Genomic DNA, 17,584 nt, shown 5'->3' with positions numbered 1-17,584 from the left:
TGCCCCGTAAACCTATGGGTAATGGTTCCAAGTCAAAGGATTTACTATCCTGGCAGTTTGATGCCTGACACCTGTATTCTTAGCAATTAAGCACGGGTTTTATGCCTAATAAAGGTTGACTTGACTTGACTTGAATTAAGCACGGGTGTGTGTGTTGTGGTATTGTAATTGTGTACCGTGGTGTTGAATGCTTATTGCCATGCTAATTTTCAGTTTTTACTTATTTTTGCCTATATGCTGCCCAACATACACAGCTTTCTGCCCCTCACAGCATACCTTATTTGCCCTAAGCAGCATTCGCCTCCCCTGCTTACTACCCCAATAATTCCCTAACCAGCCTACTTATCAGTCAGCTCCTCACATTTCCAGATTGGCAAAGGCCTTGTCTGCTGATGACTGGTTTCCTTTACTCCCACTCACTTTTGCTGCTGACTGGCTTCTTATCAATGGACTTCTTTTTCATTTCCATCAAGAGCCCATGGTGAGTTTCCCCAACAGCAGCAGTGGGCAATCAAGCATCCTCAAGAACTGTGGGGATGGCTGGTGGATTTTCTTAGAAGTTGAGCAGTTCTAATTGTACTTAGTAGCAAAGTGCACGGACTAATTGTTGGTAACAATATTACATGATTAATTTATTACCAATACAGTTTTCAAGGCATTTTCATGCTATTCAGATTTTCATTTCTATCACCAAGCGTTATTATACAATTATACTTGTAGAGTTTCTCTTGCTAGGCAGGTTTATCTATTGTGTAAACTGCCATCCACAATCTATTTACCACAGAGGAGGCCTGTTAAAGTCAGTGGGACTTTCTGCAGCAGATGGGTTGTCAAGTTTGATTTGAGCCAAGGTTTAGTAGACCTCACCCAGGTCTGCACAACTTGTGATTCCCTAAGTGTAATGCAACCCACTGGTCATGTACTGTGACTTTTTGGCAATCTCACAAGAAGGCGGCAAAAGCAAGGTTTATTGATGCTCAGTACATACATGCGTGTTTGTGTGGGTGCGCTCTCTCTCTCTCTCTCTCTCTCTCTCTCTCACACACACACACACACACACACACACACACACACACACACACACCCCTTCTGCATGCGTGGCAGGCACCTCAGTCTTATACCCCGGCAGCACCCAGTGGTACAGCAGTGCTGAAATGGCTGCCGCTGTATCGTGTGAGCTGGGGCGGCCACCAGAGTCCCCTCAGAGTAAGGGAACAAATATTCAAGCTTCGCGGTCAGCAATGGGTCTCCTTGCATCTGCACCTGCTATTTAGTGGATGGGAGAACCAAGGAGGTTCATACCAGGCTTCCAGGTGGAACATAGGATTTGGTGGCAGACTCTGCTGCCATCAGGGCCCCTCTCCCGGACCTGATCCTCCCCTTGATCTGCTCTCTCTACACCCAGTTCTGCCCTCACCCGCCTTCCCACCTCCTGCTCCCACCCTGAAACTACTTCCCACTGTCCAGTGGGACAACTTACCAGCTGGCACTCCTGCATCACATCCTCCCGACTCTGAGGCCCAGCACCAATTGGTGCTGGCCTCTCTGCAGGCACAGGGGTCTTACCACAGGTAGCAGTGTGCTGGCCACCGGCACTTCCCCAGTTTAGGATCAGGCCCTTAACCCCATAATCTGCTTTCAGTGCCAGACCTCAGTCTTGGAACAAGTGGAGAAATACAATCTTGTCTTTGAATATGTGCCTTTTGCCATCCCTTCTCACTGAGCAGCCACAACCAGGGACACCATACATCCAGGATTCAGAATAAAACTATGTGTTCAGAGTCAAAAATACAATTGGCACATCTCTGCCTGGAGTATACCACTCCAGACCACATGTTGGATATTAAATGTTTGACTGTTCAGTAACATTTTTTAAAAAAACAACACCAAAATATGTATGCATAGAAAATACCAGGGGAAGAACCTTCTAGAGCCATGATTTGAAGCTTCCAAGTTAATCATGAACAAATTAGTATGTAGATAAAACAGTGAGAAAGTAGCAGGAAAAGGCTTGACCACTTGAAAGCTTATTAGTACATTAGTCAGGCCTCCAGGGTATCTGCTATGAAGCCAGCAAGAAGTTTGAAGGGAAAGTTATAGATAGGTGGTAGTAGTTTCATTATACATTGTGGAAACAAAGCACAGCTTAGCCTGGAAAGCATAACCTTTGAGCTGATGCAGTTTTGGTTCCATTTACAGTCATTATGGCTCCAGCCATAATATACACGGCCACATTTATGTTGTGTTCCTTCCTGTTATCTCTCATGCCTCTTTTCAAAAGAGGAAATCTGCTAAACTGGTAGGCGATTTCCCTGCCATGTCCAGTGCAACAAAAACCTAGAGGTACAGTCCATAAGCTGGGTCCAAATGAAACATGGCACAGGTCAGCAGAAGTGAACGTTTCCCATCTACCAGTTCAACAGCTACCACCTTATTGATTACACAAGTGATCTGATATTGTTGGCCTCATCCCTCTCATTTTTTCTGAATCTTTCCCCCCATACACTGATTTACTCCTCAATCTGAACTAAAAATCTTCCTACTGATGCAGCCGCAGAAGAGTGCACTGCATCCTGCAGGAGTTGGCAGTCAAAGAGGTCTCCTCCAGGTAAGGAACATATGTTCTCTTATCCAGGAATAAGCCTCTTGTTACCCAATGGGTCATCTCAGATCAGTGCCAACTAGTTTGCTGGCACAGGTCCAAGGTGAGTAAGAAGGGAATGGAGAGAGGAAATGGGACAAGGATATTGGCCTAAGTTGCAGCCACCAGTGTCCTCCCCATTCCGCCCCTCCCCTCTGGGACACTCCCCCATTCCTCCCCCTCCCTGCCGTGTTCTGCCCACTCCCTGCACTCGCTATCAGCTTACCTGCCCTGCTGGAGGTAGCCAACTGTGGGAGTGGACCTCCAGTGCTGCCATTTTGCAGTTTTGCTCCCAAAATGGCCACTGGGGGTGTGCTGTACTGTTTCTGTGGACCAGGAGATGATTCAATCAGCCTCCCTGCTCCAGTATATAGATTTGACTGATTTGTTCAAATTAGGTCAACTCATCCTCCCATTTCCGGGCTGTTTGACCTTTTCTGCCCCTTGTGTTCCTGTCTGACAGTCCTGCAGCCTCCACTGCTCCTCTTCTCATTCATCCTGCCATCAGCACAGTGCTTTGTCTGTTGTCAAGTCCAATGTTAGCTTTCCTCCATGGCCCCTTCTATTCACTTTTCTGCCCCACCACATACCTCCTCTCTGCCTCTTGCTTCCCAGCTCACTGCCTTATCCTTCCCTTCACCATCCACCACTTTACCTCAAGGCCCTTTTCTCACTTAGCTTCTCAGCTTCCTGCCCAGCAACTCTGCCTCTTTCCCCCTTCCTGTCAACAGCTTATATATCCTGTTGTCCAAAGGACCTATTTGAGAGTTTTCTTAAACAAACCAATTTACCGTTCTTACAGCATCTGCACTGTTTGTTAGAATTCTATTACTGACAGGTACCTACTGGGCAGTTAGATTGTTCCTGAACATTCCATGTGATTGCAGCTCCTCAGCCACTGGAGACTTGCAGGCAATAGTCAGTAGCCAATTTTGAGCTGCTGTTTTACTTTTCTGTATGTATAATATCAGCTCTGGTTAAATAGCATTTTCTCATATTTAGATCTTGGAAAGAAGCTTGCAAGACTCCTGCTGATGAGCAAGATGCGTATCTTGTATTGAATCAAGCCTCTTGTTCATCGCAGTTTCCATTTTCCCACTGTCTGCTATTTTTCATCCCTTTGTTCTCCCCACCACTCACCCCACTCCAGGCCTTCACATCCCAATTCTGTAATGTTAATCTGCCTTTGGATGTATTGCTCCTTTCTCCCTCTGTACTACAACTTCCAAACCGTGTGACTGGATCCTTTGAATGCTCGGCTCAAAGAGACTGAGCGCCATGAACGGGGGATTCCACACAGCAAGATTCCAGAGAGTGACTGGGCATGTGATGGGGCTGTCTGGAGCTGGAAGCACCACCACCTCAGCCTGTGTCCATCCCATGTTGTTGGCAGATTCTGCTGCAGCGAAGCAGGTGGTAGCTGTCCTGCCCCAGGAGGCCTGAGCTGATACCGGCTCTAGTTGCTTTGGTAGCCGACAGCCCCTGGGAGCCCCCCCTCCAACCTCTCTTGCCTGTTGCATCAGCCTTTCAAGGGAGAGCAGGTGGCAGGAGCTAACGAAGTGGGAAATGGGGGGCAGTCTTTCTTAGTTCTCCTTCTGGATCTGAGTCAGGGTGAGGGCCTAATGATTCAGAAAGGGTGTGAGAGGGCTGCCTGCATAAACTGCCACTTAGGCTCTGGGTCTGCCTGCTCAGGAAAATCAAAACAAACTGCTGTGGAGGGATTCTTGTGCTTAGGACAAATTTTCTAGGGTCCAAATAATATGGTCCTGCTCCAGGCCTTTCACATTAGGAAGTGATGTACAAGTCCAGGACTTCCTCACAGGATGGAGCAATGTTAGGATCGGTGGACCTGTTATCCGGGGACAGTAGAGGGGGCAGCAGAACCAGGCCTCTTTCCTCCTAGATGGCATCCATGTCTGAAGGGCTGTGGGCCTCAGTGATATATAGATGCTGTTCTCTTTGGGTACTAGTACAAAGATGTGCTTGAAATTTCTTTGGGTAGGCAATGTAGGAGGCTATTGCATGGGCATCTGCATATCGCTGTGGTTTATATGACATATATGAAAGGTTCAGTATGTGAACTTAGCATGGATTTAGGAAGCTTTGTTTGCATGTAAACAGCAGTTGTCACATGTCCTCTATATTAAAGAATATAGACATAACATCACAACAATCAAATGTTGGCAACAGCCTGACCCATCACCTTTTCATGATAGGAAAGGCCTCCTTGTCAGGGCCTTCTGACAGAAGGTGTCATCTGACGATACTAATACCTGGTCACTGCTTGCAACACCCTCCCACCTGAGATGACAATCTGTATCCCAAACAAAATATCAGTGCAGTAGTTCTTAGACATGCTGGAAAGCATTACAATACTGGGTGTCAGTCAGTGCCATCTAGTGGTCATCTTTAGAACCGCACCGTATGTCACTAGCTAACCTGTTTCTCTTTTTCCTTTCAGGTGCAATAATCGGACACAGTGTGTGGTGGTGGCTGGCTCAGATGCTTTTCCAGACCCTTGCCCTGGCACCTACAAGTACCTGGAGGTCCAGTATGACTGTGTCCCCTACAGTGAGTCCATTTCTCATTGTACTCTGATGCCTTTCCTTGTTTTTGTTCTTGCGCCAAATAAGATTCTCATCTGACCCAGAAAGGAGAGACCTCTCCCTCCCCGCCCAGGGTGGGCCTCTCACACACACCCAACAAGCAGTAGCACAGGATGTTCTTGGATGAGACATAGCCTTGGAACACTATGGAACATAGTGTCTCCACTGTGCTGGATAGAGGAGTCCAGTGACTAGAACAGAGGTAGGGTTGTCCAGAGCTTCTTACTTTTGAGAAAATAATTCTGTCTAGTGGACTAGGCAAAAGGATTCCTAGGGCACAATCTAACCAACCTTCCAGTACTGACCTAAGGGCAGTGCAGCTCCGAGGTAAGGGAACAAACATTCCCTTTCCTAGTGGAGGCCTCCATGGCTGCACCCCAGCTGCGGGATGCAGCAAATGCCCCATTGGCAGAGCTATGTCAGAGTTGTAAAGTTGGTTAGGATTTGGGCGCTAGTGTCTTTTGCAGCTGTGCCACTAACTCATCATATTTCAGTAACCATGGCTTTTGTTTCCCTATCTTTTCCCCCTAGCTAATGGTGCTCCTTGTTGCCATGTACTTGACTGGAGAGCAAGCTTTGGTTCTAAATTCTGAAGCATTATATTTCCAGGCAGTACATAGTTTCTGTCCTGCTTTAGAATGTAGGTTGAATGGCAGCTTACCTTTTATGCTGTTACCTAAGCTTAAAGCCTTTAGAAAGGGTGTCTCCACTGTCACAAGCAGGACCATCTACAGTTTCCTCCTTTTCAGCTGGTTTTTGTTCAGCATTGGCTTTTCTCCAGGGTGCCCATTCAAGGACCACCCCTTATTTATCTGTTTGCATTATTTGTAGCGTGCTTTTCAATTTATGTAAAATTCTCAAAGCAGGACTTCCCATATTATAATCTCAAACTCTTAGAAGCCAAATTTAAGCGGAGCAGATAGGAAACTCAAGGTAGCATGGGCTCTCAGGAGCAAGATATCTGTGTGTGTGTGTGTGTGTGTGTGTGTGTGTGTGTGTGTGAGAGAGAGAGAGAGAGAGAGAGAGCGCCCAAACATGACTGTGTATGCAAGGTGCAGGTGCTTGAAATACACACTCTTGGTGTGCATTACTGTTCATCATAATTGTGTATTCATTTATGAGGATATGAGTGGCTCTGAACCCTTGGCTCATCTTTACATCTTCTAAATATATATGCATTGTATCCATGAATATATGCTCCATATGCCCCTGTGGTTGACACTGTGTATTTGTACACACACTTGGATATGTGACCTTCTCCATATTTGCATGCAGTGCATGCGCACAAACACTTAGTGTGTGTATATATATGCATGTTGCAATGTCTTGAAGTGTGTTTACAGACTTGTATCCCATCCAAAATATTCCATCTCCCTTCCAATGCCCACTTTCCCATGCCCAATTAGCACCTTCCCTTTTCCAGAAATGGCCACTGTGGTGTGCAAAGGGACTGCAGAACACCCTTATCAGTTTGAGAGCAATTAACAACATTTATTTCCTATACAAACTCTCCCTGGCAATTCTTGTCCAGAGGCTTTCCCTTTCCCCAAAACCTCACTTAGTGCAAGTCCACAGCAACTTCAAAGCACAGTCCAAAAGAATCTTCCCAGTCTCGTGGCAATCCAACAGCGTCCCTGTGTCTGTCCTTGGGTGGGTCCAACACAGATCTGTCTTGATGTCCCGCTCCATTCTCTCATGCTCCTTCTGGGGCGGCTTTTATTCTTGCAGAGTACCTGTTATCTAAAATGAAGCTCAGGTGTGAATCATCTCTTCAGTCCATGCAGAGTCCCATCATCATAATAAGGCGTTAACTGTGAGCTACACCTTCAGTCCATGTCCATCAAAGTCTCCATTGGCCTTAATTGATTACAGTTGTGGAAACTAGCCCTACCCTTCCCAGAGTTATCAACTAGCTGTCAAAATATGTAAATCGCTGCCAACACCACAACCTCCTCCTGGGGATCTCCTGATCTTCCATTACAACTTGTGAATGGTTTATCAGGTGTGCACCACCCATCTCTGAGGTGGGAGACTATTGAGAGTGTAGCCATGGCCACAGGTATTAGCTCTTCCCAACAGAGAGCCAGGCCAATAGTGACTGGGACTTGGCTTCCCTAAAGACATGGCTGCTATCACCAGTCTGGATCTAGGACAATTGTTTATAATCATGCTTTGAATGCTTGTAGGTGGATGGGTGATGTTTGAGTATCTGTGAATTCTCACACATTGTATGTGACTTACGAGCACAAAGATATTGGTGGCTGTATGTATGAATGTGTATGCATGTTTACTGAATGTGGGCATGCGTGTAAGGTATGTGCTTACACCACCAATCCACAAGCACCTCCCTGACTACATCCAGATCAAGAGCCCATGTGTCCCGAGACCTGAAGCAGAGCTTAGCAACTGCATCACTCCTTAAGGAGAAGGGAACTAGGGGAGTATGCACCTAAGAAATTCTCTTCTGAAATGTGCAATTATTTTTTCAGAAAGGAAACAAGATGTTGAGTTAAAGAGCACAAAAGTTTTGTCATGATAAGTTGAGTACAAGAAAGGTTAATTAGTAGTGAGATGATCACCAGTTGTTATGGGATGTTAGGAACAGTGAGTTGTTTTAGTTTTGGTTTTCTTTTTAATTTCATGAGGTCTGTTTCCTGGGTCCAGTCTGTTTTGTTCTTGAAGATGGAACAAATCTAGTTTGCTTTGTGGTATGGCTGCCACTCCCTAGCTTGGCCTGTTAATTCATCCATGAGCAGTGAGCCACGGTAGAAGATCCAAGCTAGGGTTGCTGGGTGTCTTTTATTTAAAAGGAAGTCCTTCATTTAAAAAAAAATGTCTCCATTTTTCAGAGCAGTCCCACACTGATACAGTACATTACAAAAACCCAATTCTCCTGTTAGCATAGCCCCTGAGCACCCTTATTGTTTGAATTTTAAACTGGCAAACCTAATCCAAGAAACTGAAGTGCTGATTTGTGATGTCTCTCCTCTCTGGGTCATATACCCTCCTTCTTTCCTACTTTGTATTGCTTGGGGTGTGTGGAGAGATTTGCTCATTGTCTTTTGGTGTCTTGTAGACTCTATGCTGGGGCTAAGGTCCATGTGGGAGGGTCAGTCTCACAGGGTGTGTCCCCTCCCCCTCCCTGCTAATGCCCCTTTGTTTTCTCCTCACAGATGAAGCACAGAAGAACAGAGCAGGGCAGGCGTGGCCTCTTAACCTCTTAACATTCATTCCTGCCCCTTTTCCTTCCAGCTGCCAGGTGGCTTCGAAACAAACCAATCAACGCTCATCTCAGGGTGTAACTGGCCCTGATCTTTCACAATTAACAGCACTGGGCACCCACCAAATCTACAAAGTGTGCTGAAAGCTAATCTGGATATCACCTGGGTACTGAAAATGTTGGGTGGGAGGACAAGAGAGATGTGGGGGATGCTGGGAGCAGTCATCAGTTGATTAGCAGAGTGCAATTGAGTATGGCAGAGCAGAATGCCCCCTCACTGCAGGTGACTTCCTTATGTGTATGCCAATGCATACACTTTCATATATTCACACACACCTCATGTTTACACATGCATACAATTTCTACATGCATTTATGCATTTTTATTCATTTTAAACACTTTTATAATGTTCTAGGTAGGTGATACAATGTCAGCAGATGCATCCACAGTATTATTTCTAACTGGAAAAGTAATCTATTTTAATTTCTGGAAAATATCATAAACACCAAAATGCGGTGATTTGTGTTTTTTTTCCTCCCCGGATATTTTAAACATAAAATGTTTTTTGTGTTGAAAAACAAACAAAAACACTTGTATAATATATACATATACTGTACTGCATATGGTATACACAGAAGCAGTTGATTGACCTTCAGCACAAACCTATCTTGCACTGGAACAGGCAAGCCAGGAGGCTTGCGCTGAATCCAGCGCAAGAGAGGGAGCCAAAATGGCTCAGCCAGAGGTAAGGGGAAACTCTTCCCCTTACCTCCAGGTAAGCCACTGCAGCCCCAATGGGTCTCCTTGGACTTGTGCCACCTCAGGAGGATTGGGAGAACAGGGGTCTTGCTCAAGAACAGGGGTTGGGATCTGGTATAACGGCTCAATCCCAGCCCTGCGTCCCGCTCTCCACCCGCCCACCCCTGGGACCATCCTCCTCCTGCCCCGGAGCACCTCCCTCCCACCTCCTCTCCGCCCTCCCCAGAGCATTGGCCAAGCTCAGCTGACACAAGTCTCGCCCCACAAGCTGCCACGGAGGCTGGGTTTAGTCTACGTGTGCCAGCGCACCTGTGTGTGTTGGCGTGGCTTGCTCCCAAGGAGTTAGGATTGCGCCGCTAGTTAATTAATGAATTAGTTAATGAATTAGACCAAGCACTTGAAATGTTCCCCATTGGCATCTACACACTGCTGACTTAGGGCCCAATCCTATCCAACTTTCTATCTCCACTGTAGCCACAATGCAGCCCCATGGAAAGAGCCCATGTGGCACTGTAGGCACAATGCAGCCCATGCAGACCACATGTTCCCATACCTTAAGAAGGCCCCAGTGACTGCCCCTCCACCACAGGATGCAGCGCACACCCCACTGGCACACCTGCACTAGCACTGGAAAATTCAATAGGATTGGGCCCTTAGTTGACTAAGGGATCAGCATAGTGTGTACTGGGATGGTTTCACACATCTCTTAAATTGTTTCCCTTAAGGCCCAATTCTAACCAACTTTCCAGCACCAGTACAGCTGCAATACAGCCCTGAGGTAAGGCAACAAATGCTCCCTTACCTTGAGGATGCCTCTATAATTGGACCACCACTACCACAGGATGCAGCATGTGACCCATTGGCATGGCTATCTCAGCGCTGGGTAGGATTTGGCCCTTAGGTGTTTTGAGTGCTGGTCTTCTATAATGACATATGTATGAATTAGAGCTCATTAAAATGTGTGTACATTTTTGAGGCACCCTATCTATCTATCTATCTATCTATCTATCTATCTATCTATCTATCTATCTATCTATCTATCTATCTATCTATCTATCTATCTATCTATCTATCTATCTATCTATCTATCTATTATATATTGACATTCATATACATAGTATTATTAATCTGCTAGCACAGTCTGTTTATATACAAATTGTCCACCAGTGCACTTTTATACACATTAACATATGCAGCCATATCTGTAAATAATCTTGTGCAACTAACTCACATGCATTTCTCATGTAGACGTTCCATGTGCCTTCACTTAAACCCCAGATGTACAGTGGTACCTCGCATAACGAATGCCCCGCGCAGCGAAAAACCCGCAGAACGAAAGCGGTGTGCGAAGTTTGGTAACTTGCATAACGAATTTTTATGACTTATGCTTCGCATAACGAATTTTTTTTTATTGTCCTGGTTTGTCTTAAGGGGGGGGATCTTCATGTCCCTTTATGATCCCGTTCACCCTAGTAAGGGGCGGATCTTCATGTCCCTTTATGATCCTGTCCACCCTAGTAAGGGGCGGATCTTCATGTCCCTTTATCATCCCGTCCACCCTAGTAAGGGGCGGATCTTCATGTCCCTTTATGATCCCGTTCACCCTAGTAAGGGGAGGATCTTCATGTCACTTTATGATCCCGTCCACCCTAGTAAGGGGAGGATCTTCATGTCAGCTTGCTCCCAGGAAAGTGTGCACAGGATTACAGCCTTCAAACTCTCCACTCAGCATCCCCCCATCGCTCATTCACCTTCTCACTGCCCCATTTCCTTCACGTTTCCCCCCATGATCACGGCAAAAGCAAGCAATTGAGTGCAGCTGCTGTGTCCTCCCCAGCTTAGAGCACAATCCTGTGCGTGTCTCCTCAGAAGTAAGTCCCATTGTGCTTACTCCCAGGAAAGTGTGCACAGGATTACAGCCTTCAAGCTCCCCACTCAGCATCCCCCCCCCCGTTTTTGAAATCCTCTGTACAGTATGTATGCCTTTAAAGAGCACTTAATAAACACTTTGTAAACCAAATTTGACTTTGTTCTGACTTTTCTTGCCCATAGGAACGCATTAATTAAATTTCAATGCATTCCTATGGGAAAACGCGCTTCGCAAAACGAAAAACTCGCATAACAAAAGGACTCGCAGAACGGATTAATTTCGTTAAGTGAGGCACCACTGTATTCTCACCATTCACTGTAACATAACTGAAGTAAGGATGATTTTCTGCCTGTCTTACAGCATATATGTCTGTATGCTCATTCCCTTGTTAAATGGAATCCACCAATTCCACATCTTCATCCCAAGTTATTTTCATAGCTGCTTTCTTCTTTCATTCTTTAGAATGAATGCATTAAGAATAGAAACTACAATGTTTTTTTTTTCCAGAATCAGAACTTCATCACAACTTCTGTCACCTCTACATGGGAAATGGGGCAAATAATAATAATTTTAAAAAAAACAGAACAAAAAACTGTTAACCAGTTTCAAACTAGAAATCATTGACCGAGGAGGCATTTGGGAGGAATTTGGACATGTACTTAGCTTCTCTCCCAGCATCCTTTCCTAACACAATGCCAGAGATATTGGAGAGTCCTGTTTTAACACTGAAAATCAGGCTGGCATTCATGGCAGCCCTTGTAGGACTTTTCTGAGTGAAAGTACCTGCTACAATAATCCACAGTGATTTGTGCTGGATATCCTGTAGAACCAGAACTCAGTTCCTGCTGCTGCTGCTGTTCATCTTATCACTATGTTTTCTGCTGCTCCCTGCTGGTTGCCCTTCCTTGCCTTTTTAAGCATGGAATGGCTTGATCCAGTGCTGTTGTTGGTGAGATCAGGTCTGGAGCAGGTGATGGGAGGGGAAAGTGCAGGAAGCTGGAGACCCAGGGAGAAAGGGATGGATAACACAGGGATGGCAGAGTTGGGAGGGACCTATGCTGTCAGACCCTTTTGCTTCCCTTCCTTTGCAGCTGCCTCTACTCTAACCAGACACTGATCTTCCTTCCTCAGGGACCAATCTGACTTGTGGAAAAACAAAACAATTCATTTAACATGTCTGATTTTTGGTTTTGAGTTTTTTAAAGTGAATTGTTATTATTGTGTCAATATTTTTCAAAACACAACCTCCCTGTCCTGTACCTGTTGCCAGCTCCCTTTCCCAGCTTTCCCCTCTCTTCTTTCACTCTTGATTTTCTGCTGCTTGCTTTTTTTTTTTTTTCCTTTTTTTCCTGGACCAGGGCTGCTTTCGTTCCCCTTTGTTGAGGAATTTTGAAGATGGAGACTGTGGATGTTTAGGGAACTTGTTGGGATGTCACCACCCAAATGAAGAACTGGTTGCATGCACAATTCTTTAGTGTATTGTGGTTGTACTAGCCTGCCCTTGCAAGAGTGAGTGAGCTTTTCCAGGTTTCAGCAGGCAAACATTCTGATGGTGAAAATTAGGTAAAGAAATGGGAGACAAGCACACTGATAAATTTAGGCTGCAATCCTATACACCAGTGGTACTCAAACTTTTCCAGCCAGTGGCTCCCTTGACCCCCGTGGCTGTTGACCATGACTCCCCATCATGTTCCTGAGGGCTGGAAGTGACATCATTAAACAGGACGTGGCCAGAAATATTAACTATATTAAATATATTAAATATAATATAATATTTATTATAATATAATATTAAATATTAAATATATATTAACTATATTAATATTAATTATATTAATCATATTAATTAAATACAGATCTTAAAAATATATTATTAATACACAGCAATATACATGCTTTATAAATGATCAGCTGCTGATCACTGTTGGAGACAGGATGCTGGAGTAGGTAGATTTTGTCTGGTCCAGGAGGACTCATTTTTTTAAACTTTGTAAGCATATCAATAGAATTGTTTTATCAAATGAACAACCAGTCTGACCAACATTACACACACACACCCCTGTGGACCCCAATCCAACTAGTCATTTCTCCCATTCTCCTTGGATAGAATTGAACCCTTTATTAATTTAATGAAATTAAATTTTTCCAGCAGCTGGTGGGAAAACAAAAATAGACCATGAAAATATATCAGAGCTGATAAGGGTTTGGTTAGAAAGCTGATTTGTCTCCCATACTAGGAGATGCACAGCACAAGCCTATGCATGTCTACTTATTTAAGTCCCATTAGAGTCAATGGGGCTTACTCCCAGGAAAGGGTGGATAGGATTGGGCTGGTAATCACTTCATCAATGGCTGATAAGTATTCCCTTCAAATAGCAAGATTCATCACTTTAAAAATACAGCCTCTCCTCTTCAGTCAAACAACAAGATTAATAAATCACTTTAAAAACAGTACCCTTTTTCTGCTCCTGGCCAAGTGAAGTGTGTGCTTCTCTCTCTCCCCCCTCCTCTTTGCCAACTGCTTAGGAACAACTTTAAGAGCCCTGGTGACTGGTAAAATAGGAAGCGTTTTATTTGGGGAGGGGGAGGAAAGCGGGAAGGTTTGGCGATCAAAAGGGGGGAGTGGAAGAGGGAGGGGTTGAAAAGAGAGATTTCACTTTGATGAGAAGCGATCCCAGGCTGGGAACTAGCACTCAACCAGGCAAGGACTGCAAGCTGAGCATGCTCGGTTCTTTCCAGATGGGGGTTGGAATTGAAGAGCAAACACAGAAGGTGGCAGCCTCAGAGTGGAGGAAGAAGAGGGCGGGGCGGCAGCAACCACTCTCGCAGCTGAGCAACTCCCGTTTCTTCTGCTTTAAAGAAAAGCGCAGAAGACGGTCTCGTCTTCTGCCCAGGGGTGTGACTGTATCGCTGCGAGAGGACATCCCACGCCTCCCTTTTGAGTTCCTGGCGCCTCCCTAAAGAGCCGCACCGCACAGTTTGAATAACACTGCTATACACGCTTATTTGGGAATAAGTCTCATTGGACTCAGTGGGACTCAGTTCTCCATAAACATGCTTAGGATTGTGCTGTGAGTGTCTAAATGAGTAGCTACTCTCCTTTGGAGGACTGACTCTGACATGGAGGGTCCCACTGGAGAATTTTAAGCTTAAACCATGTCAGTCCCTGACCTAGGAAAATTTCAACCTAAACACATCTTCTTTATGTACCCTTATTATACAGGTTTAGGCAAGGTTCACTACTAACACATCTACAGTACAAGGCTAAAGACAGCCAGAAGTGTTTAACATATGAAGACACAATATTTAAAGAGACATCATAGCTGATTCTTCACCCATAGTGTGAGCCCAGCTTTCTCCTGGTTTTGCAACTTGCATGACATTCATTCTATCAGGTCCAATTGTGGGTCAACCATCATGCCCCATTCCCCATGCTTTGGCCTATCTACCTTTTCTTAAAGCAACAGGCGAACAAGCAAACATTTTTTAAAATAATAATAAATGAAACTCCCCAAGTTGTTTTTTTTTTGGGGGGGGGGAGTGTATATCAATGATGTTAGAGTTACTAGCTAGTTACTGCTGTCCATAGCCCATTTTTGCTGAAAATGTTGAGAATCTTTTTTTCCAGAGCTTGACTCTGGAGAGAAAAAGGTAAATTTGTACATAATGTTTTAGGGTTCTTCTATGCCACTGCTCTACAAATGTTATGTCTGCTTTCACCCTAAGAGTTGAAAATGGTTTGAGAGAGGTATCTCTAACTCTGGTGTATACACATTTCTTTTGTCCCATTCGTTCCTCTGTTAAATCAGGTTTTCAGGTCTTTAAAAACAATATAAAAACCTGTTCACCAAAGGCAATAGTGGGATCACTTCTGCTTCATTTGTGTGAATTAATTCTAGAGAGCTTTTTAATATGTCTACTGGATAAGCAGATTTTCAGCAAGCCAATTTTGCAGCAGACACCCCTCCCCCCCCCCTTTTTTTTGACTTGAATGTAGTTTGGTAAATGGGTCATGTATTACTTCACCTGCTCTCTTGGCCTTAATGATGGGCTGGTCCTTTATAGAACTGGGACACCCTCCTTGCAAGCTGGTTTTAGGAAGATGAGGAATCTGAAACATATTTTATCTCAGAGGGTGAACCTGCAGAACCAAGCAAGCACACAATAGCATGCAGTGGATACTTAAAAACATAAAAAGATAAAACAGGCCTTTTTTCCCATCAGTTTCTTGGGCCTTTTCATTGCATGGATCAGAAGCAGAGAATTTGGTTTTGTATTACTCTGAATTAACAAACTCCAGTGTCTCCATAAATCTTAATCTTTAACATGTTATCCACTTAAACTCTGAAGCAAGGCTATGCATCTATGGCAGGGGTGCTCAATAGGTGGATTGCGATCTACCGGTAGATCACGAGGCAAAATGAGTAGATCGCGGAGTGCCGACCCCCCCTTCAGGTGCCTCTGGGAGGAAACGCCAGGAGTAAGGCCCATTGTACTCAATGGGGCTTACTCCCAGGTAAGTGTGGCTAGGATTGCAGCCTCACATCCTAATCCTAGGCATGTCTACTCAGGAGTAAGTCCTGTTATACTCAGTGGGGCTCAAGGTACACCAACATACATTGTACACATAAATGTTATATGTTATGATGGCGCGAACATTGTAAAAAAAACTCTGGTAGATCTCCGGGCCTTGCTGGGTTTCAAAGTAGCTCTCGAGCCAAAAAAGTGTGAGCACCCCTGATCTATGGTCTACACAAGTTCATAAATTGAGGCTAAAATCCTATGCGCACTTTCCTGGGAGTAAACCATCTTAACACAATGGGGCTTACTTCTGAGTAGATCTGCATAGAATTATGCTGTAAGGTTGTTTGTTGATGCTCTGGCAAATCACTGATTGAAGGACTCATCTCTTGAACTACAGAGCTGCCAATCTACTTTCCATTCCCCTCTTTTGTTCACTTCAAATTATATGCAGTTAATCAGATTCCATTTGTATGCTTATTTTGACTTTTGTTATTTAAATAAAACTGTTTTCTAACTGCCCACTGTCTCAGTAATCCAAGTCCAGAATGATGTCCCATCTATATTCGTTTTAATGTTAATATGTGACAAAATTTCAAGATCTTTTAAGCTAGACCTTCAGAATTGAATCAGACCTTCAACTCACACATTCAATTGAAAATTGTAAGAACTTTAAAATGAAAGCACTTTATTTCTCAGCTGCTGGGTGTCATTTTATAGTGTTCGTGCAACCCTGATGGTGAGAAATTCTCTACTTCCTATTTAATTAAAGAGATTCACCCTTCTTAATTAGTGTATCAAAAACAGTAGAAACAGAATTTGAAGATACTGCAAAGGTAATCTCATCTGTAGATATCCTTTTCCAATCATCTGGGATTATGCAGTCTTCCCTGATTTGTACGGCAAATATAAAATGCCATAAACAATATGCTAAGTTTTCTCAGTGCTTAAATTACTTGTTACTAATAAATGAATATTACTAATATTAAATTATTACTAGTAATAACCAACCAACCAACCGTATTGGCTTCTGCCTTTCCATTGGACCATTCCAGCGACGTGGAGAGGGGGGATTTGCTGCATGGGAAACAGCCTATCCTCCATATCTACTTTACCCAGGCTTCATGTACTGGACAGGACACTCTGTTCCAGAACCACTATTCAGAGCGCGATACCGTAGTCTTCCGAGACTGAAAGACTTATTCCTTACTAATTATTTATAAGTAATAAGCCAACAAGGACTTATTACTAATAAAAACAACAACAATAATATGTATATACTGCCTTTCAACAATAAGTTCACAAAGCAATTTACATAGCGAAATAAATACATGGTTTCCTGTCCCAAAGAGACTTACAATTGAATAAAAAAATGCAAAAGAAACACCGGCAAGCAACAGCTACAAAAGATACTATGCTAGGGAATATAGGGGTAGTTGTCCACTCCCACCCCCGCTAAGTATAAGATAGGCACAATTTTAGGAAATTTCCTCCTTGCACTCATTAGGAAATACTGCTTTAAATCCATTAATGTACAAAGAATTTGTTCCGATGTTTTTTTTATGCTCCTGGCATTCTTTCTATTCCTTGCTTATGCCAGGTTTGCTGATCTTATCACAGTTTGCTTTTTCATGAAGAGTGAGATAAAGTTAGCCTTAAAAAATTCTGCCGCCTTTGCTTCTTCTCTTAATGGTTCACTTTCCCAGAGGCACAACAGCTTCACTGTACTCTTATTCTTCCTCTTATTTAAGAAGAACCTAGCTAGATCAGACCAACTAGTCCATTATCCTGTTTTCCATGTTGGGTACCAGATGTTTCCAGGAAGCCCATAAGGAAGTGTGAAGGCAACAAGTGCCTCCTCCCACCAAGCAACTGGTATTCAGTGTCACATTGCTTTTTAACTGGATGATTCTGTTTTGCTGTAGTGGCAAATAGCCATCGATAGAACTAGGGTGCAATCCAGAGGC

General features: G+C 44.0%; 1 protein-coding gene across 1 annotated transcript in view; it reads left to right on the top strand.

Annotated features, from left to right (window-relative positions):
- Nucleotides 1-17,584, top strand: part of ADGRL1 (adhesion G protein-coupled receptor L1) — a 78,490-nt gene that overhangs the window by 20,039 nt on the left and 40,867 nt on the right. The window contains exon 3 of the mRNA XM_066618362.1: nt 5,103-5,212. Within this exon, the coding sequence (XP_066474459.1) occupies nt 5,103-5,212 (110 nt within the window). The remainder of the gene's footprint in view (nt 1-5,102; nt 5,213-17,584) is intronic.

Source organism: Tiliqua scincoides, chromosome 2 (assembly GCF_035046505.1).
Source record: "Tiliqua scincoides isolate rTilSci1 chromosome 2, rTilSci1.hap2, whole genome shotgun sequence".
Lineage (NCBI taxonomy): Eukaryota > Metazoa > Chordata > Lepidosauria > Squamata > Scincidae > Tiliqua > Tiliqua scincoides.
This window is presented reverse-complemented; position numbering and strand designations above follow the sequence as displayed.